Source organism: Chenopodium album, chromosome 10, assembly GCF_948465745.1.
Source record: "Chenopodium album chromosome 10, dcCheAlbu1.1, whole genome shotgun sequence".
NCBI lineage: Eukaryota > Viridiplantae > Streptophyta > Magnoliopsida > Caryophyllales > Amaranthaceae > Chenopodium > Chenopodium album.
The window spans coordinates 57,469,200-57,491,844 of NC_137843.1; the positions used below are offsets into that span (position 1 = coordinate 57,469,200).

The 22,645-nt window shown below is 35.0% G+C and overlaps 2 protein-coding genes across 5 annotated transcripts; one reads left to right on the forward strand and one right to left on the reverse strand.

Annotated features, from left to right (window-relative positions):
- Positions 1-2,448: 2,448 nt before the first annotated feature.
- Positions 2,449-9,143, reverse strand: LOC145562663 (uncharacterized). Of its 4 annotated transcripts, none has more exons than XM_081623023.1 (16): positions 8,684-9,143; positions 8,488-8,538; positions 8,144-8,380; positions 7,956-8,054; positions 7,794-7,849; positions 7,346-7,457; positions 6,927-7,097; positions 6,319-6,567; positions 5,056-5,265; positions 4,770-4,970; positions 4,552-4,677; positions 4,116-4,427; positions 3,918-4,016; positions 3,362-3,841; positions 3,245-3,271; positions 2,449-2,693 (listed from the first exon to the last, which is right to left on the reverse strand). In XM_081623023.1, the coding sequence occupies exons 1-14, from the start codon at positions 8,801-8,803 to the stop codon at positions 3,374-3,376; spliced, it is 2,511 nt and encodes an 836-aa protein (XP_081479149.1). In that variant the 5' UTR covers positions 8,804-9,143; the 3' UTR covers positions 2,449-2,693; positions 3,245-3,271; positions 3,362-3,373. The 4 variants fall into 4 exon arrangements, with proteins under 4 accessions (XP_081479149.1, XP_081479148.1, XP_081479147.1 ...); XM_081623022.1 differs by having other exon boundaries at positions 8,144-8,383; XM_081623021.1 differs by having other exon boundaries at positions 8,144-8,389; positions 8,684-9,142.
- Positions 9,144-15,345: 6,202 nt separating this feature from the next.
- Positions 15,346-21,506, forward strand: LOC145564278 (CDPK-related kinase 6-like). The gene is made up of 11 exons (XM_081624599.1): positions 15,346-16,092; positions 17,156-17,286; positions 17,641-17,682; positions 17,820-17,928; positions 18,006-18,084; positions 19,382-19,678; positions 19,785-19,894; positions 20,339-20,443; positions 20,563-20,625; positions 20,795-20,962; positions 21,041-21,506. Exons 1-11 carry the CDS (start codon positions 15,607-15,609, stop codon positions 21,176-21,178), a joined length of 1,728 nt encoding a protein of 575 aa, XP_081480725.1. The 5' UTR covers positions 15,346-15,606; the 3' UTR covers positions 21,179-21,506.
- Positions 21,507-22,645: the final 1,139 nt, after the last annotated feature.

Sequence of the window (22,645 nt, forward strand, 5' to 3'; positions counted from 1 at the left end):
TCGTTTAATAACGATATGAGTTCGGGAGTGCAATTGACATAAGAACTCACCTAAGTAGCGAAGCTTAGAAATCCAATCCTTATTACCAGGTTTGCAATTTGCTCATAACCATATTTACTTTATCACCTCTAAAATTAGAAGTTGGAACTTTGAATAAGCTTTAGTGGAGAAGAGAGAAAGAATATGTTTTGTTGAAGAGGAAAATGAAAGTTAAAAAACGAATGTGCATAATTTTTGAATTAAATATAGGGCTTGGATGAAAGAGTAGCAGAGTCAATTCCTCCCCCGTCGCGTCGCTCGTTTTAGATGGCATGAGCGCGCTCCTTCTCCCTTTCCGGATCCCCGGGGGCGCCATAAATTATGTACTAAATATGCATATTTTTTAGGCTGAATGTGCACTTTATATATATATATATATATATATATATATATATATATATATAGATAGATAGATAGATAGATAGATAGATAGATAGATAGAGTACTAAGTGAAGTGTACTTGAAACATATATTTTGAGATAGGAAAAGAATTGTTCGTTCTATTCGCCTATTAAACTTTTCATTTGAATAATCAAGCTCAACTTTTGTGCCAACTACTTTTCATAATAATGACATTAGAATTCATCTTATGCAATGCACAAAAATTAAGTCAATACCATAGGACAAGAAATTCTGAAACTTTTTTTATTAGTTTGTTAGTTATTTAATTTAGATCAATTGTAGATTAATTTATGTAATATCTTAATGTTTAGGTCAAAATTTGAAAATTAATCTCATCGATATTATTGATCTCATAAGTATATAACAAATCCCATTAATCGAATCACTTTTTCGAACCTGATTGGCGGTTTTAGGGTCTGCTCTCATTAACTGAAATGAGCTGAATTGAACTTATTAGAGCTGAACTGAACTAAACTAAACTAAACTGAAATGAATATTTTATGAGAGAAGTAAATTAAGAGCCGAACTAAACTGAAATGAACTGAACTTATTAGAGCTGAACTGAACTGAAAATAATCTGATGAGAACAGGGCCTTAGTCTCTTCCCTGGACATTCACTAGGAATAAATGCATGTTAGGGTTAGGATTATATTTTCATTGAATAGAGGAGGGTGACACATGCAATATTATGAAAGGCTATCTTTTTACAAGAATTAAGATGTAGATAAAGATGGTTTTGTAAATTAATTTTGACAAGTAAAGTTTAGCTAATCAAAATAGAATTAAGAATACATATGGACTACTTTTCCAAAAACTTCATACATATCGTTCACGTCAATGCTGTGTAAAAAGCTATTTTAATTTAACAAATTGCAAACGAAATTAACCATTTTATGAAGAAAAAGCCCCTAACTCGATTAAGGGTTTACCTACTCGCATTAACTACATGTGAGTATGTGACTTTGAGACATGACTTCAAGCAAGTAGATTCAATAATAAAACTAGGGTTTGTTCAATATCACTGCAATTTTCAACTTTTAGAAAAAATATTAAAAATAAAGTCATATAGTATACGAAGTATTTCATAAAAGGAGTCAAAAATTAGTAAAATTTATTAAAATTATCTTGATTTTAAAACTTACAACAAAAATATACAGACATTTAAAAAAAAAAAAAAACAAAAAAACCCAAGGTACATAAACAATTTATTCACTTTTTTGGCATAAAGAATATTTAAAATATATGAAGTATTTCGAGAAAGAGGCATTCTTGAGGAATGAACTTTTAGAGGAAAATACAAGTTTATCTCCCTAATAAACAAAATAGGTTTATCAAATGGCAAAAAAATAATTGAACAACTTTTTATTGAAAATGAACCTCACAATAGTTGATTTATTTACAGTCATGCAATAATGACTGAAAAATAGGCCCCACAATAGTTGATTTATTTATAAATAAGTCATGGTGATTATCAAGAAGATAAACTATTTTATTTACAATTTTGCCATTTGACAAACTAATTTTGTTTATCAAGAGATAAACTAGGGCTTCCTCAAACTTTTAAACCTTTATCTAGCAAAATTGTTGCTGGTATTTATGTACGAGAAGACCTAATTTGAATTAGTTTGGGAGTCTAAGGTAAAGGGATAAATTCAATTAAGCCATTGTAGGCATGAGCAGTGAAATTAAAATCATGAAAATGGAGCACCCTCCAACTCTCCAAGTATGAATTTCACAGAGATCATTAAAGTGTAAAACCAATTTAAAATTACTCATTCCACAACTTATTCATGTACGACGTAACAACTCTCTTAAAATTGAAGAGATGCATTGAGCGCAAGTTCAGCATTTTGCAGGTATACAATTTTCTGCCAAGTATATTCAAGATCAGCCTTACAGATCAGTGTATCTGAGACGAAAAAAAGCATGAAAAAAAGAGGCAAAAATTAGAGCAAGCATAACATAAAATGTAAGGGGAGGGAAACCAGGAGGGATGACCAAAACAAAAGAAAAAAGATGCAACAGATCAATTTAATCTCTTAGCTTGAATAAACATGTTGCTATAAAATTCTTCAATCAAGATAAAGGGTAAAACATAAATCAGATGGACATTACAATCAGAAATTCAGTTAGACCAAAAGATTAATGGAGATATTGAATGGGATAGTTGGCTCCTTCAACCAGGCGGACATCTTCCACGGCTCATTTAGCAATGTTGTCCAAACAAGTTCATTACCTTTCAAAAGCGAATCCTGTCAAAACCAAATAAACACTGCATTAGAGCCACTATACATGATACATTTATTTAATGTAATACAATCATAAAAATAAAGAGAATGAAAAAGAAGTCACATTACTTGCATATTTACTAGTAGATGAAATCACATAGGCGTACATGATCTAACTTTGAATTTTATTATACTAAGTTCTGATTTAAAGAAACTAAAAAAATATTGCAGAACAAATTTCATAAATTGGGGGGTATAGTAGATGTCTAATCTGATCAGCAAAGCATGGGTGACAGGGAACACTAACTAGAATGGCAGCATCTGTTAATACAATCACATTATTCAGTGCATATGTGTGGGTCGATGCAAATTCATATTCCAGATATTAGGTTTACATGCTTGAAAGGAGAACACTAAAAGTAGGGCCGGCCATATGCAGTAATTCAATTTTCAAACAAGCACACAGCCAATTAAACCTACAGGCCACAGCTAACCGTGCTACGAGGAGGAAGGTGTCGATCTTAGAAAAGCTAAAAAGATCAAATACACAGCCATGAAATAATCAAAACACTTACTATTATCTCAAATCCAATCCAGCAGTCCTGCAGACAAAAACAACAAAATGAGTTAGCACAAGCTACAGTTGCTACAGCAATGATATAACTAGTCAAATGGGAATTCAAGAGAGCTACCTGCCCTGCTATTTAGCGATAAAATTTGGCACTGCCCCTTGCATGGATTGGCACCTGGATTTGAGGATTGCCAAGAATAGATCTATCAGAATGCACACCATTTTCAGCAGGAACCATCAGAGGCTGCTGGCCAGACCTTGTCTCATGGCCATTGCGTTCCAAAGAATCTTTTGACTTGCTCAAAATTTTCACATTGGACAGGCTTCCAGAAACATAGCCAGAACCATTAGAATGACGGCTCTGCATAGCTGGTGAATGTGAACTGTCAACAGAATTTCTCAATGGTTTAGGTTCCAAGGACGATAACTTCTTAACTCGACCAGCATCAGCCATTGGCGTGACAGCCACAGGAGGAAAAAAGGATGAGTAAGGAGATGACGCAGCAGCTGCTGCAGCGACTTTTGCCACTGCTGCTGTAGCAGCAATAATTCCTTGTGCACCTTCACGAAGTTGTATGTAATCCCCTTCAATTAAGAAAAGCTACACACACAAATGAACTGTGTAACCACCATATTCCAGTTTGCATAAAGACAAAAGTATTGGATAAGGGACTTACTTCAGGGTGACTGCTCACAAAATCATCAAGTTTACCATACTTCCTCTTGTAATCATGCCAGTGAAGAGGAGCAAGCATCTTTCCAAGTCTATTTGGAAGCTGTATCAGCATCAAGTTCAATGAAACCACCCATTAGGCTTAAAATTTCTCAACACTTACACCAAAGTAAAAGTAAATTTGACTATTTAGCCCATTTACCGTTGAACTAATACGAATTTTGCCTCCTGCTGGGATAGTTCGAACAATGCAAGCTAACAAAGCTCTTTCATCAAGAAGAGGAGACTCTGATATCTTTCTAGTCGATAACCCATTTGACTGATCAGTTGAGACAAAAGATTCAGTTGAAGCAACGTCATCAGCATTGTTCACAGTAGCTTCAGCAAACGGCACAGTGTGAGCAGATGATTCAGATGGTGATTGCTCGACAGCAGAGCAAGGTTGCTCTGTCACGACATTATGCATTTCAGTCCCATTGTTGGAAATGATGTTCCCAGCATCATTATCGTCGGTCTATAAAAACATGATAAAAGCAAGTAATTAGTAAACTTCTAACACCTAAGTAAGTCCTTTTCCACAGAGTTCACTTAAAATAAATAATCAACTTTATAAGCTTCACACAAAAACAAGAACGAACCTTAATTTCACTAGTTTGATGGAGAGGGTCCAAACGCAGTGCCTCTTGGAAGTGTGAAGAAATCTGCTGTAAGCTGTGCTGAGTGTCAGGGCCAACAAAAAAGCTCTTCTCCACAGATTCAAGAGTCTGCATATTGAAATAAATAATTGTGAATTTTTATATTAAGAAAACAATACATACGAAATCAAATTTGTGAGTCACATATCCCATAGAAATACCTGTGCAACCTCGTTAGATGTAATTTGGCAGTTAGGATCAACTCCTTGGCTGAGATGAGCATTAAGATAATCTGGATGCACGCTTTGTCCATTGACAGAGTACTCATAGCCATAACTCGAATCTGATCTTGAAGGGTTTTCTTCTGCTTGGGACAGTGAGTATTGATTCTGAGAGTTGATAGAATGACCTTCTGAGACGGCCTAAAAATGATATGAACAATGGATAAAATAATATTTTCACCACACCAATTTGATATACAAGAATACAACAAAAATAAGCTCATACCTGTTGGTTCTGCCACTGTTGGAGAGAATTCAGTGCTGGTACTGATTGAAAATGCCCAACATGGGACTGAGGAACTTGTGATGCTACATTGTGGTTAGCTCCTTGTTGATGCATGATATATGGATGCATTGCAGTTACCTGTCCAGGTGGAAGATAGGAAGGCATCCCCATAATGGATGGAGTGAGAGGAAGACTAGGAGCATGATTGGTCTACAAGGAAAACAGGGAGTTGCAGTTAATAACAAAAAGGCCATGAACTCATACAACATATTCAATATCCTTCAGTCATCAAAAAGAAAATCAAGACAAAGCATTCATTGCATATCATCTGATAACACAAACTTGAGGTAGTAGTGACTGATACTATCCATCTTCTTTCGTCCCTACAAACTCCTTTACTTATCAGCACCACACACACACTACTCTGAGTCTCTAACATAATTGGTACCTTAAAAATATTCTAGCTTGCTTTAACTCGAATCCAAAACGTTCTTATGAAGGGTAGAGGTACCCATATTTATGATGGGGGAAGGAGAGAGTTCATTTGCTAACGCTCGATTTAACCTTAAACCCAACTCAAGCTGGCATCAGTGGAGATAGGATTATAATCTTTTTATCTCAAACAAAGTGGGCCAGTTCCCTTCCAAGCTATTTGTGGGTGCTTAAATAGAATGTCATTGATGAATCACTAATCAAGCAAGAAACTACAACCTAGTTGTGGGCAAGCACGTACTTGTAGCCTAGTGGATCACTGGGTCCACATGGTGAAAACGAAGGGTCAAAGTAGAACTGCTTAAAAACAATATAAGTAACATCTGAATGGTCTAATACAAAAGCATTACTAGGCAACGTATAGAACCAACAAGGCAAACAAAGGAGTCCTAGAGCCTAGCGCGAAGCAGAGTTGTGAGGCACATAAAATAAGAATTACTCGTAACTCTTAAAAAAAAGATGATTTGCTCCTCACTGTGCCACTTTGAAGTCACCCCACCTAACCCAAAAAAGGCACTTGACACCTATCACCTTGAGCCTCATTGCCTCGAGCGTGCCTTTTATACACTTTTTAGCAAGTTGAAAATCACTATAACATTACAGCAATTTGCCACTCCATAAGCAGACATGTAAACAAATTAAGTTGTCCATATGGTTCTTCCTTTTAGTGTATAGGAAAGATAAAGCGAGAGGACAAAAGAAGATGGATAGTATCAGATATGTTAAACTGCAAAGAAAGTTGAAAACTCTAAACAGATAAAATAGCCTTACCTGTGAAGATGCATTGCCAGAAGAAACATATGATTGAGAGTTATCTGAATTCCCATTAGGAAGTCCTCCAGAACTATTTGATGCCCCACCACCATTGGCTTCAACGCGAGTTCCACTGTTTGGTCCAATTTGAGAACTATCACTAGAGGTATTCTGTGATTCAGCACTATATGTTCCGCTATTTCCTCTGACACCAGACAGCTCAAGCTGCTGAATGGCCTGCACATGCACCCTTTCCATCTCTGCAAACTGAATTTTGACATTTTCAGATCAGGTTACAATTAAAAACTGCAGAAAGGGCGCATTCAGAACCCCCCCCCCCCCACCTCTTCCCCTAAACACACGCTGTGAGATTGTTGACAATCAAGTTACACATGCATGCAGCAATCTGAATTAGGAACTGGCTAACATGAAACTAAGCACCTAAAACAACTAAATAACCTAGAAAGAATATGATACAGCACTTGTGCAGGAGAACAGAAATGACAAATCAAGAGCATAAAATAATTTCTGAAATAATTATTTTGACTCAAACAATTAAGCAATTCTCTAAAATCAATATAACCTAAATGGCTATCTAAATCATGCTAGACATTATTAAAGTCAACCTGTCTTTGACAACCCAACCAGAGTTGGTTATACTGTTCTGTACGTTCCCGTAGCTCAGCTTGCAAATTACTTGATTGCAAGGCATCTATTTCCTGCACTCGTGCTATCCAAGTCTGTGCATCCCGTATCTGCTCATCCTTGTAGAGGATTGTCTCTTGAGCTACCCTATGCTGTCAAGTAAAATATATAACAGAATCAGAAGTATGCATAACATCAGCAGAGCTTACTGTAAAGAATTGCGAGATGCAGCAAACAGCTAGCTATTTCCTACACGGCTACACCCCCAACCATAAGATAAAATCAAAGAAATTATCCCCTCAAGGTACTTAAAGTAACTTTATTGGGATCTATTAATGAATAAGAACGTGCACATTATTGTTAATGACAACAAAGCATTTAACGGGAAATTACACCACACCTGCTCTTGCAACTCCAACATCTGTCTCTCTTTATCCTGAATATGTTCTTGAAGATCATGTATCTGTTGTCTATGGTGAGCTCTCTCAGCTTCAATGTTATCACGCTCCCTCCTATTCAATGAAGAAAATACATCAATCTTCTAGTGTCACTTAAAGGGGGGAATATTCATCTTGGAGAGAGATGCCAAATTAACCATCTTGAGAAAACACAACTTATTTCATGTTTCATCTATATGGATGATAGAAACAAAGTCAAAGAGCATCAAACCAAATGGATGATAGAAGCTAAGTTAAAGAGCATCAATCCAAATGGTGAGGGAGAGGCAATGATACCATCCTTTTAGTGAAGATAAAAGGTGAAAACAATTTGGAAGATGTGTAACAGAATCTAATCACAATGCACAATAAAATTCAGAAATGAATAGAATTGAAATTGAGAAGCCCCACCTGAAGTTCGCTATTTCTTGGTTTTGCTCCCTTAGAAGATCTTCCTTAGCCCAAGCCTGTCAAAAAGATTATTCAACAAACAAACCTCTAAGCAACACAACCAAAAAATAAATAAATAGACAAATATCCACAGGTAGTTTTTTTTTTTCAAATCAAACTGACCGCTTCATTATCCAATCTCACAGCATGTAACTCTCGATCTTTCTCCTCTATCTTCCTCTCAAGTTCACGCATCGATTGGTCTCTTTCATGAAGTTGCTCCTGCCAAACCAAAACTACCCAGTTCAACACAACACTACAACAAAACAATTACAATACTACAAAATCAAAAGTCTTATTTCAATCAAAACCTGAAGCCTTGCGACAACAGTGTCTTGTTCTTTGAACCGAGCATCAAAGCTATTCTGCATTTCCACAATCTCGGATTTAGCAATCAACTGAGCCCTAAGTTCTATCTCCATTTGCTGCATCTCTTCTCTCTGTCTAGCCAAACTATGAATTCTTTGCTGCAAAATCCCATCTTCCATACCCATAATCCCGTCCATTTGTATTGAGCAAAAGTCTACCCCATCAATGGGCTCTTGTCCCTGCTGTACCTTAACCCAAGTGAAAAAACGAACCACGCTAAATCACTTGTTCACTGAATTTCTCAATACAAGCTCACAAAATCCATCACAACAAACACATAGATTACCTCGTATATAGTCCTTTCATCAGATTGCCCTAATTTCGACCTTTCTAAGTCCTATAAACGAAACAGATGAGCCAGATCATAATCAAAACCCTAAATTTGGTCCATTCAAACCCTAATTTTTCGATTAATTCCAGAAATCACATGCAATTACCCAAACAAACAAACATTAACACCAAATTAAATTCAAATAAAGTACCTCAGTTCCAGAGCTTCGAACGGATTGTTCCGAAACGGCACGCCATTGCTTACGAGATGGCAACTGAGACGCCGACTGAGACAGCGAAGCGCCGCGTCCAGCAGCGGCCGCAGCCTCCATACTTAGGTCAGAAAAAATCGCGAAAAATCAACGGAAAAAAACCCTAAATTTCGGAATTTAATTTTTTTTCAGATAATGCGAAAAACCCTAGAAATCGGGTACATCGAAAAGAGGAATCAGAATCGATAATGCAGGTGAGAAATCGGCGAAACACAGTGAAACAACGACGAAGAAGACGACGACTGAGAAAGAGGAGAGAGAAAGTAAGAGAAGAAAAGGAAGAGAGAGAAAGAAGAGAGAAGATGGTGTGAGTGATTAAGTGAGGAAGTTACAGGGGTTTATTTGCAAATTAAGGGTTTTATAGGGAGTTGAGGAGTGTAAATAATTAAGAAGATCGTTGACGACAAAAGCAAAATTAGAAGAAAATGGTGAATTTTGGACTCCCGCCATTTATAGTGTTAAAGCCCTTAAAAGGGTTTGGCTTGGTTTGTTGTGGTGGCGCTTGAGGGTGTATTGATATTTTTGCATTTCCACCGTCGTTTTTTTTTGGCGTCCTTATGTTAATCAGATAAACACGTATTATATTGACGATGGCATGTTAGGATTGAAAAGTTATGGGTGAAACATATGTTGTAGAACAAGATTGTTTAATCGGATATCTTAATTAACAGAGTAATAAATTATTGTGTTGATATTTTTCCATTTCCACCTTTTGATTTTTTGGGTGTCTTTATGTTAATCAGATAAGCACTATACTAACGGCAGCATGTTAGGTTGGGGAAACTATGGGCGAAACATTATGTAGTAACACAAGATTATTTGATCGGATATCTTGAATTGATGGAGTAATAACTTGTTGTTTTAAAGGTTACATCACTACAGGGGTTGTGGTTGCCCCATGGGTTTTTCCACCTATAAAGTGTGTTGTTTTGTGTGGGTAACTGAGTAATGTGTTAAATATACGATTCACAAATATGTGTCTTATATGTTGAGAAAGTCACTAATTGCAACTAACAATTTAAGTAAAACGGGTGAAAAAACAACTCGCATAGTGAAAATACAATCATAAATGAAGATATAATAGGATAGAGAAAAAAAAAATAGCATAATATGAATACTCCATAGCTTGAAGGCAGCAAAATAACACTTAATCATTCCCATGATCATTAAAGAGTCGTCTACATAACTACAAAATGAGTACAGTAAATTGGTAATACTACATTTTGACATTTTGTTAATATCGTGAATGAAAAAAAAAAAAAAAAAAGCCTTTGAAGTGTTCTAGTATAATGCATAGCATTGTTATTAAAATCCCAATTTAAATCTTAGAATCTTACGATTTTACGATTTATGTAGGTCATACGATTCGATTTACGATTCTACCCGATTCTACATATTTCTCTTAACTAGCGAAACATTATAAGTTTAAAACATGCCTACAACGTTATTTATAAGTATATATTGTCAATTATTGGTTGTTTAGTGGATAAACAACTATTTTCTATTAATAATTAGGCTTAAAACTTAAAATTTAAAAATTTTCAATTAAATTTGGATATGACGTCTTGATTATACATGTCCGTAGAATCTTACGATTCTACGATTCGATTTTACGATTCGATTCTGAGAGGCCCTTCCGATTCAAAGTAGAATCCCGATTTAATAACCTTGATACATAGAACCACACAAACTCTCATCTGCATGATTGCTTGTTTTTATGTTAGACACAAATTAGTAGAAGATTGTTTAATTGATTTATTAAATCACAAGATTAATAACATTACTAATAGGTTACTCTTTACGAGAACTGTGTTTTCCTAATGTGGTTTCTACCTATAGAGCGTGTTGTATTAAGTGGATAACAAAGTAATTTGTGTACACATGAATCGCGAATACGTGTCTTACATGCCGATAAAATCATTTTTAATCACGTTGTACAGTTAAATATAACAGTGAAAAAAACCACTTACACTAATTGAGATAGATTAAGAATAGTATAATTGCAAATTGTTGGTAACAAAAACATATCGGAATTCACATGATTTTCGAATTTCCTAATCAAATATAGTTGGCTACAAAATGAGTGTGTTAGAGACTTAGAACTTAGAAGTATATCTTTTTTAGAGCACCGTTAAATAAGTTTGTCACAAGTGTTAAACTTTCATATGTATGATTGCTTGTTTATAAACTAATTTGTTGAGACATACATCTCATAAATTTACTACCCGCTCGACAACATTATTATTGTATTTATATTTATATAAACTAAAAATATATTTTGTTTAATTTCCTATACTATATGCTGGTGGTGCTCACTCATTGAATGTCAAGAATTTCATCAGTTTTAATTATTGATAATTTATGCATTTTAATTGATATCTAAAATACTAGAGTAATGAATTACTAAAAATAGGTCACCTTGAACTTTGTATAAGATTAATGTATACGCACCTTGATTTTTAGGTATAAAAAGTATTGTATTGCGGGTGGGTGAAATATACCTACACGATGCGGGGATGGGATATAAGTTCTTAAATCAAACCATTTTACCATATAATATCACCTTGATAGGTGGGTTGGGACACAAGTTAAAAACAAGTGAAATCGGTTTGCATCTTGCATGTTGACAAAAACTCACAAAAAAAATACAGTTTTGTACAAATATTTCTCAAGTATGACTATATGTTTTACATGTCGAGAAAGTCATTAATTTCAATTAAAAAGCGAACAACCAAAACACGTTGTGAAAAATTAGATAGAGAAAGAAAGAGTGTAATAATAAATAACTTGTTGGTATAAAAAATGAGTAAAGTTTTATTTGTCCGTTCAATTGTTGACAAGCATCTTGTAAATAACACTTAATCATTCCCATGATCGTTAAAGAGTCATCTACATAACTACAAAATGAGTACAGTAAATTGGTAATACTACATTTTGACATTTTGTTAAGGAAAAATTGGCTGCAACACCCTGAAGTATGACTTAGGTGCACTGAGCACCCTAAACTTTGCGTAGTAGCTAAAACACCACCAATTATGGTGATAGGTGCAATGGTGCCTTAAATGAAAATTTTTGGCCACTTATTTTATCGGAGGAGGTGAATCCATGCGTGCTAAGTGGATGGAAGACTACATAACTGTTCTAGAGAGTGAAGATTCGCCTCCTTTCGGTGAAATGAGTTCCCGGGAATTTTCATTTGTGGCATGCGTTGCACCTAAAACCATAGTTGGTGGTGCTTTGGCTACTACGTAAAGTTCAGGCTGCTCGGTGCACCTAAGTCATATTTCATGGTGTTGCGGCCAATTTTGCCTTTTGTTAATACCATAAATGAAAAAAGTTTTTTAAATGTTCTAGTATAATACATAGAACCAAACAAACTCTCATCTACATGATTGCTTGTTTTTATGTTAGAGACAAACATGTCAGTAGAAGATTGTTTAATTGATTTATTAAATCACAAGATTAATAACATTACTTTAACAGGTTACTCGTTGTATTACGTGGATAACAAAGTAATTTGTGCATACACGAATCACGAGTACGTGTCTTACATGCCGATAAAGTCATTTTTAATCACGTTTTATAGTTAAATATAACAGGCGAAAAAAACCACTTACACTAATTGAGATAGATTAAGAATAGGATAATTGCAAATTATTGATAACAAAAACATCCCAGAATTCACATGATTTTTGAATTTCGTAATCAAATATAGCTGGCTACAAAATGAGTGTGTTAGAGACTTAGAACTTAAAAGTATATCTTTTTTAGAGCACCGTTAAATAAGTTTGTCACAAGTGTTAAACTTTCATATGTATGATTGCTTGTTTATGAACTAATTTGTTGAGACATACATCTCATAAATTTACCACCCACTCGACAACATTTTTATTGCCTTTATATTTATATAAACTAAAAATATATTTTATTTAATTTCCTATACTATATGTTGGTGGTGTAATGAATTACTAAAAATAGTTTACCTTGAACTTTGTATAAGATTAATGTCTATCCACCTTGATTTTTAGGTACAAAAAGTGTGTATTGCGGGTGGGTGAAATATACCTACACGATGCGGGAATATAAATTCTTAAATCAAACCATTTTACCATATAATACCACCTTGATAGGTGGGTTGGGCCACAAGTTAAAAACAAGTGAAATCGGGTTGCTCCTTGCATGTTGACAAAAACTCACAAAAAAATACAGTTTTATACAAATATTTCTCAAGTATGACTATGTGTCTTACATGTTGAGAAAGTCATTTATTTCAATTAAACAAGCAAACCAGCGAAACACGTTGTGAAAAATTAAATTAACACATAGGTATGTAGGGGTGTAAATGAACCAAGCCGATCAATATACTAGTCGGGTTCAAGCTCGATTGAAGCTCGTTCATGTTTGTTTAATTGATAAATGAGCCGAGATTGAACAAATTTTAAAGCTCGTTTAATAAATTAGCTTGAACACGAACATAGATATGCTCGTTTAGATAAATTCATGAACAACTCGTTTATTTATGTCTGCGAACTACTCGTTTATTTATATTCATGAATTATTGATATATTTACAATTGTTAATTTAATAATTAAGATTTAATTTTTAGGTTTATAATTAGGATTTAATTATATGCTATTTTTTGAGATTTTCAAATGTTAAAGTACAAAGCTCGTTTATTAGAGAAGCTCGTTTATTACTAAACTCATTCATGAAGCGCTCGCTTATAAACTCGTTGAATAAACGAGCCGTTCACGAATCGTTCGCGAACATATAGTGTACTAAGGGCCTGTTCTCATTGACTGAACTGAGTTGAACTGAACTGAACTTATTAGAGTTGAACTGAAATAAATATTTTATGAGAGAAGAAAATTAAGAGCTAAACTGAATTGAACTGAACTGATTAGAGTTAAACTGAACTGAACTGAAAATAATATGACGAGAAAGGGCCTAAATGAGCCAAGCTTGAACAGATTTTTGAGCTCGTTTAAAAGCTCGGGATTGTGCTCGGACTCGCCTAAATTAAATAAACTTGAACATGAACATGAACAAGGTAGTACTCAGCTCGGCTCGGCTCGGCTCGGCTCTTTTACACCCCTACAGGGCTACAGGTATGTAGATAAAAAAAAAAAAAAGAGTATAATAATAAATAACTTGTTGGTATAAAAAATGAGTAAATATTTGTTTGTCCGTTCAATGGTTGACAAGCATCTTGTAAACTTATTATATCTACTATAATTATCATATTTTTAAAAATAATGATGTTAGTTCTATGCGTTATCCATTTACTATATGATTATAGCATTTGTCCACTTTATCGTTTTTTTTTATATTTTTTTTTATTTTTTTTCTTTTTATCTTTATCTTTTATTGGTTCTTATTAAAATCTATTCTATAAAAACCCAAGAAAAATCAATACATATATTTTAGTTCATTCCCAATATATCTTCTCTATATGCTTGCAATATAATTTTAAACTTAATAGATACAAGGGGTACCTGTAACAATATAATCCCTAAGTCAAGTATATTAACATACACATGCATCATCGATCAAATTTGCTAGAAGTATTTATCTACCTTAGCATTTAAGATCTATATGCACAATATAAATGCGTAACATTATGAAAATATACAATACAATTTGTTCGGCACTGCCACACTAGCTAGCACTGAACAAGTGAAAATCATTTTATTTAGAGAAATTAATCATACACATGCGTAAAACTAAACGGGTCAATTTTTATTTTTTAAAAAAATGTCAAAGCTTTTATGCATCATGGTGATTATTGTTATTATTATTGTTACCCTAATGAACAATCTATTATATTAATCACAAATCACAACCATATTTTTTCAATAACCCGTACAACATTCATTTCAACTTAACATATCACTTGGTTCACATGAACCCATAAATTTCTTATAAATATTAATGCATTGTATTTCATTTGGTTATGCGGCCCATGGCATTATGGCTAAATTATCAAAAAATTAATTGTATCAACAACACATGTTGTACTAGACTAGTAACTTTACATATGGTTATTGTGTGATTTGCAATTTTTCAGTCTTACACATATGTTGATCATTAACTAATCTAGGTTTATTTTTCATTAAAATCCGTTGTTACACTCGTATAGAGAGAGCAGGTGAAAGTCTGAATTGTGAAACACGTTCATTATATCTAACAACGATGTAAGTTGATCATCAGTTAATGTCTGTTTATTATTCAATCGGTTATAGCGATCTGATCCACTATTCTTACTACATATAAAAAGTAGTCAATATACATTCATTTCATTCAACAACACAGATCAAACGTATTACTGAGTAATAAATTTACATAAATTTTGACAACTAGACAAATATTAAAAACACAACAAAAGCTCACACACGCTAACCTCATCACCCCAAAGTTTCTACATGAAGCATGGAGTTACTATAAACAATTGCTATGAATCTTACAAGAAAGACTGAATTAGTATGAAATCAATTGAGTATACGAATTAAACAACTAAACTATAATAAAATTGTCAAAACAGCCGACCATCCCTAACATACAATACCTTCCTCCCTTTGACCATTCACATAACAAGACCCAATCAAATATCAGTCAACCCCCCCCAACCTCACACATCAAACGGTGCAAAACCCATCATTCACCAAAAGTAGGTCACCGCCATGTCACCTTAAAAAATAAAGCTCCAAACTTTAAATGTCAACAACTTCAACTTCTCCCTCTACTTTGAAAAACTCTCTTCTTTAGCTCACTTTCTCTCTCTAAACAAAAAATTAAAGATTAAAACTTTTTAATTTTTTTTTTCATCTCATTTGACGTGATTTTCAACAAATCCTGGCCGTTCGATGGGGCTCTGTTACAGCAAGAAGACTACTTCAGTGGCGGTCAACGACGCCGTTTCATCCGCCGTTGAAGAACCAACTCCGGCGAGTGTACAAACGACGCCGTTTCATAGCCCTTTCCCCGCCGGAATCAACCCATCTCCGGCGAGAACTCCGGGAAGGAGAATGATGAAATGGCCCTTTCCGCCGCCGTCTCCGGCGAAGCCTATAATGGCGGCGTTTCGGCGGCGGAGGAAGGAGAGTGGTGGGGTTACGCCGGAGAGGACGGTGGAGCAGGAAGGTGAAGGGAGGATGAGAGAGACAGAGTTAGAGAGAGAAAGAGAAAGGGGTTTAGACAAGAATTTTGGGTATTCCAAGAATTTTGGGGCAAAGTATGAATTAGGGAAGGAAGTGGGTCGAGGGCATTTTGGTCATACTTGTTGGGCAAAGGGTAAGAAAGGGGATGTTAAAGGTGTTTCTGTTGCTGTCAAGATTATTTCTAAAGCTAAGGTGCGGTGGTATGTGGCATTTTGGTTTGTTTGATTTTTGATTTTGATGGTGAAATGAGGACTATGTTAATGTATGTTGGATTGTTGGTGGTTTCGAGTTTGCGAGGTTGTTCATGTGTGCGAAATTGATCAATTTGAATATTAACATAGGGTTTCTTGTTGGATTGTGTTTGATTGTTACATTTTTGTCTGTTTGTACCTGGGGTTGGAATTTTTGGTGGGTGTTTTGTTTTTGAGTTTTTAATTATGAGATTTGGACTATACTTATGAGTATGTGTTTGATTTGGTTGTTGCTTGTTTAATTGTGTGACTATTTGTTTATTAACTGATGAAATGTGGTGTGTATGCATATATAATTTTATATGTTGATTATGATTGATGGTTTTGTAGCATTGTTAAGAAATTCTTTGGTAAACTTATTTTGTATGGCTGCAGAATTTGATTTAGGATCTCTTTTTTTGTAGTCAAGTAATCATTTGATTTGATATTCTAGATTAAAGGGTTGTAATGGAAATATAAATGAGGTTGGTTTCGGTCATGTATAGTGAAGGGAATTAGAAATTATCTTGATGAGCTTGGGGCTCATATGGAGATTTTTGGTTCCCAAAGCTTCATATTTGTCTTGTATATCTCGAGTTCATTGGTTGATTTTGTCATTGTTATTCTCTAAATGCCAAGCTAATGCAAAATCAGTACAATTTGAGGGTGCATTTTGTTTGGTTGCTTGTATATCGTTCGAAAGTTCTAACTACATCTGTGTGTGTAGCAATTGATATATGTTTTGGAAATGCTGGGCTAATATAACAGACTTGGAACGTCTTATTAATTCAGTGGCAACATCATGATACAGGGATCAGTTTATGTTTTGCTTCTATCTTGAGACTCTTAACCTTCGATGATCTCCATTGATGGTAGTTTCTAGTGGAGTTCTATTGATTTGTAGGGTATAATTTATGAAGTAGGTTTTAGTATGATTATTGTTGTTTTGTTTGTACAATTTTTTTATTTTCTAGTTCTTCTTAGATTAATGAGTAATAATGAATGATACTGATGCCTTTGAGCAGATGACTTCAGCAGTTGCAATTGAAGATGTTCGCAGGGAGGTGAAAATGTTGAAAGCATTGTCTGGCAACCCGCATATGCTCAAATTTTATGATGCATTTGAGGATGCTAACAACGTCTACCTAGTCATGGAGTAAGTGCTTCCTGCATTCTGTATGCTTTACGCTTAACGCATGTTTTGACTTTTGAATCAGTTGCTATTGTATATGCTTTTGGCATTTTGTTAGATTTCGCATGACAACATTTTATTGGGATTTGCTGACAATTGCAGCATTCTGTAGACTTCAAAGAAATGGTGTCTAATTTTAACTTGTTTTATCTTCTATTTGTCAACCATTATTATCTAAGATGCGATGTCCTCTCTTTCAGAATCACTGAGGATACAAGTGACTTGAATAATAAAACAAGAATCAATACAGTTATAAGGCACTTAGACACTTATTTCTAATACATTATGACACATCTATAAATCTATTTTGGCTTGCAGATTGTGTGAAGGTGGTGAGCTATTAGATAGAATTTTGCAAAGGTAAAGTTTTTATGCAGTCTCACTGATTCCCAGGAAGATTTTATTTTTTTATTTCTTTTGGCAGGTGGGTGGGTGGGGGGGGGGGGGGTTATATGAGTTTCTTCTATAAGCCTCATTTTGCTTGTTTAATTCTCCAGAGGTGGGAGATATGTTGAGGAAGATGCCAAGGGAATCATAGTGCAAATATTATCCGCAGTTGCATTTTGCCATCTTCAGGGTGTTGTGCACCGTGATCTAAAACCAGAGGTATGGAATTGTCATTGTGGTGCTTTTAGCTAAGGAATTACTTGGAGGTTTGTTAACCACAGGACTTTTCTTGGCAGAATTTTCTTTTTGCTACAAAGGATGATGATGCGCTCTTAAAGGTTATAGATTTTGGTCTTTCTGATTATGTTAGGCCAGGTAATGACAGCTTCATCTTTTATTATTTGCAATAACTACTACAAAGTAAATAAGATTTGAAGTTCTACTTTATAACTTTGGATTAATCAATTTTGGAAAGTTTGACAAGAATAATTCCTACCTTATGGCCATCAACTTTGAATAATTCCCAAAATAGACTTTAGTCGGAATTAATTGACCTCCCACTACTTAAACTCAGCTCTTTTCCACCCCTCACTCTCAGCATTTGGTACCCCATGCCTCCATGGTAATAAAACTGAACCGGCTGAATGGAAAAGTCATCTGTAACTAAAACAACAATATATAAATCAACAAAAAATAGAAAAGGTTGCAAACTTTTACAATTTTATATTCAAGATAAGTGAAAGATAGAATGATGATAATTAAGTGGAAGGTGAGCATATAATTAAGTTTGGGTCATACTATTTGGAAGCGCCACAAAAAAACTAATATTGTCTCTGTGATTGATTGAAGGATCATTAGATCCATTACTAATAACTGAACTCAAGTGTCCACAAACAAAACTTTTAAGCTGCATTAATAAAGTCAAGGAAGCTGTAGTGTGAGTTAAAATGAGAAATCTAGCTAAGTCACAATATGGAACAACAAAGAGCCCTACTCCCCAAATAAATAAAAAAAACCTATTACTATGCTTAATAAAGATTCAAATAAACTATGTGCTGCTTACACTAAAAATACCTTCAAATCAGCCTTCTGCCAACCAATGGCTTTTGAAACTGTCATACGAGTGTTTCTCAATGAATTCAGAAGCATAGTCATGCTTGAACTAAATTGAGGAAGTTGCTTATATTAGTTCATTGTATCGCAAGATTCGCAACTTATAGAGCTGCTGATATTAAAAAAAGAGAAGAAATCACTTATGCTACCAAAATCTGGCATCTGAGCTGCTAGGGTGAGAGTGGATTGGTGGTTGCTGGGGAGGGGGTTAACAGTTTTTTTTTTTTTGGTTGGGGGAGGTGGTGAGGCTATATTAACCCAATTGGAGATATAAGTTGTTTTCTGTATTCAATTAGGACCATTTGTGAGGACACCCCCTAAAGTTAGGAATCTAGGAATCTTTTTACGGAGTATTCAATAATCAAGTGATGGAATTTATTTATAGCTGATGTCTTAAAGTTCAGAAGTTGATATTATTCTTATTCAAAAAATGTTTAATGTTATTACTTATGACCCAGCTGCTGTGGCTTAAGGTTGATCTGATGTGTTAAATATTTGTGGACTAATTGGTGGACTTATTTTACATTGAGAATTGATTCATAGAACTTATGATGTGCAGATCACAGGCTTAATGATGTAGTTGGAAGTGCCTATTATGTTGCACCTGAAGTGCTGCATAGATCATATAACAGTGAAGCAGATATGTGGAGCATTGGTGTCATAACGTACATCTTGTTATGTGGAAGCAGACCTTATTATGCACGAACTGAATCAGGAATATTCCGTTCTGTGTTAAGGACTGATCCTAATTTTGACGATATACCTTGGCCCAATATATCAGCAGAGGGCAAAAATTTTGTCAAAAGGCTACTGAACAAGGACCACAGGAAAAGGATGACGGCAGCACAAGCACTAGGTGAGTACTATCTTTTGCTTGGGTTTATGTAGATGGTTTATGGCTTCCTTATATCTCACATGCCTAGTTACTTTCCTGACATAACCACTGATGACATTGCTTGCAGCTCATCCATGGTTAAGAGATGAAAACAGACCTCTTCCTTTAGATATATTCCCAATCAAGCTAGTAAGGTCATTTATGCGGGCCACCCCTCTCAAACGAGCAGCTCTAAAGGTGAGAACCTTTATCTCTGATGTTCACCCACTTTTGTAGGTTTGGCATGTCATAGGCTAAACTAAACTTTGTCCCACATCGGAAGGGAATCATTAGATCTATAATGACTAGCATTTGCTCTCATAAATAAAGAGTTGTCAGCATTCAGCAATGTGTCTATTAAACACATCAACTCATTTGAGTGCTGAATTGCTACTCTATCTCAACACGATCAAGGATGCTAATTCTGTGAAACATTTTTTGTGGTCCGGTGGTCCCTCAAGATATTGGTAGGCTGTAACAGATGACCGTAGTAGTAATGAATCTGCATGTAAATTTGGAAAGTTTTTCCTATGAGTTAATGACAATGCCCATAAATATAGAAATTGATCTCCCCTTAACTTGTACGTCGTATCACTCTGCATAAAATCCGTTACCATTCAATAACTATATGCGTAATTGCAGGCTCTTTCAAAAGCTCTGACAGATAATGAGCTATTTTACCTCAAAGCACAGTTTAGGCTCCTAGAGCCAAAAGATGGGTGTGTGTCTCTCGAGAATTTTAAAGTGGTAAGTGCAACCCCCACCCTCAGATTTCCGACTGGTCTACTCAGATAGATGAAAATTCTAATTGAGCTTACTTCTTTTTTCTTTTTATTTTTTGTTTTAATCATGTCACTCATTTACAGGCCCTCGCGAGAAATGCAACCGATGCCATGAAAGACGCCAGAGTTTCTGATTTTTTGACTATTGTAAGACAGTTTGATATGTCAAAGATGCCTATTAGCTAATGTTTATTTACTTGATACGTTGACAAACTAATTATATTAATGTGACTTAAGTTACATTTTTAATCATTAATTACATTAAAACCAAGTAATTTTTTTAGTACAAGCTTACAACTTGACCCTATTATTGTAGATGGAACCATTTTCATCCAAGAAGATAGATTTTGAAGAGTTTTGTGCTGCGGCAATCAGTGTATATCAGCTTGAGGCTCTTGAAGACTGGGATAAAATTGCTACCACGGCGTTTCAGTATTTTGAGCAGGAAGGTAACCGGAGGATCTCAGTTGAGGACTTTGCAAGGGTACGTACTTAGTTAATCAACTTTCTCCTATTCTTTCTGTGGTTTCAAGTTCTGATCATTTTTGCGCATTATGTATAGGAATTGAACTTGGGCCCGACAGCTCATACTTTAGTCAAGGATTGGATACGAAGCTCTGATGGAAACATTAATTTTATCGGTTACACCAAATTCTTGCACGGTGTTACAATACGTGGCTCCAATACAAGACGACAATAGCTTTTTGAGTAGTCTACTAGCAGGGTATGCAGTTTGTACCATCACAAATGAAATTCTGTTGGATTCTAATACGGTTTTACCTGTTATTTGGAGTGATGGGGTTATGGAAACCCCTTGGCGGGGAGCAATTGAGCTCCCCCACCTCCACCCCTCAATTTTTTAACCCCTGATGTTGTAAATTTTCAATATGGGGGGTTGCATATATAGTGACAACCTTGCAAAATCTGATTGTAAAACATTCAGCTGTTTGATACAGCCTGTATATTAGTTGTTTCAGCATAGAAGATTAGAATCTGATGCTTGAAGGCTTCCTGATTTACTCAGAATGTTTCATACTTTAAATTTGCTTTTGTAGTTCCCTCTTGTACACAGGAATTCTTCGCTATCAGCAGATGATGATTGTATGGGTAGCCCCCTCCAATGTTGGTGTTACTTGGCCTGTCTGGCTGTATCAGTTTATGCTGATGTTCAATTGTTCAGCGGCTTCTAATAATGGAGTTATACTCATGTAGGGCCTTGAATGGCGAGTACAACATTGTTAAGGTTCTATTGAACATTGTAGGTAAAACTCTAAAAGGAACAATCTCCACACAAAAATGTACTCTCTCTTTTTTTTTTTTTTCTTTTTTTTTTTTCTCCAAGTGGCCCACTTTTCAGAAGCGGCCGTTTTTTTTTTAAGTACTCCTTTTTCTATATTTAAAAATTTCACTCACATTATATATTATTTCTCTCTTCCCTTTGACCCTATATAATATTTTCTCATTCTCACATTAATACTATGTTTGGATAGAGAAATGGAGGGAAAGGAAGAGAAGATTAAAGAAAGGATGTATTATACTTTGTTTAGATACCTAATGCAAGGAGGGAAGGGGAAGGAATTAAAAGGATCTATTTTCCTTCCCCTTTTTATAAACCAAATCTCTTCTCTATTGTTGGAAAATTTAGAAAGAAAATAAAAGGTCAACTTGTTCCTCCCCTCACCTTCCTTTCCCTCCCCCTTTTTCCTTTCCCTCTCTTCAGTATTATTATCCAAACATAGTGTAAAGCTAGTGGTCTTCTACTCCTCCATTCATATATCTCTATATTACTTTTCCAAAAGTTTTATTCCTAATCATACTCTACTTATATAGCTCGTATTAATTTCCTCTTTTGCCTAAATCTCTGCGCACACCTCAAATACTTAGAATGTGTTCGGTACCACTTTCAAATACTTAGGCTGTGTTTACTTTGAGAAAATACAAACATTGTAATTTTCATCTTTTTGGTCAAACATACCCACTTTCTCTCTCCTCAACAATAGAGTTTGAGGAATTTTTTAACAGTGGAGGGAACACGAACACCTACCATTTGAAGTTAATCATGCTATTAAATTATACTTTCTCTGTTTCTATTTACTCCATCCGTTCCTCAATAATTGCAACACTAGATGTTGCACAAAGTTTTAGGAAATTGATAATGTGGGGATCA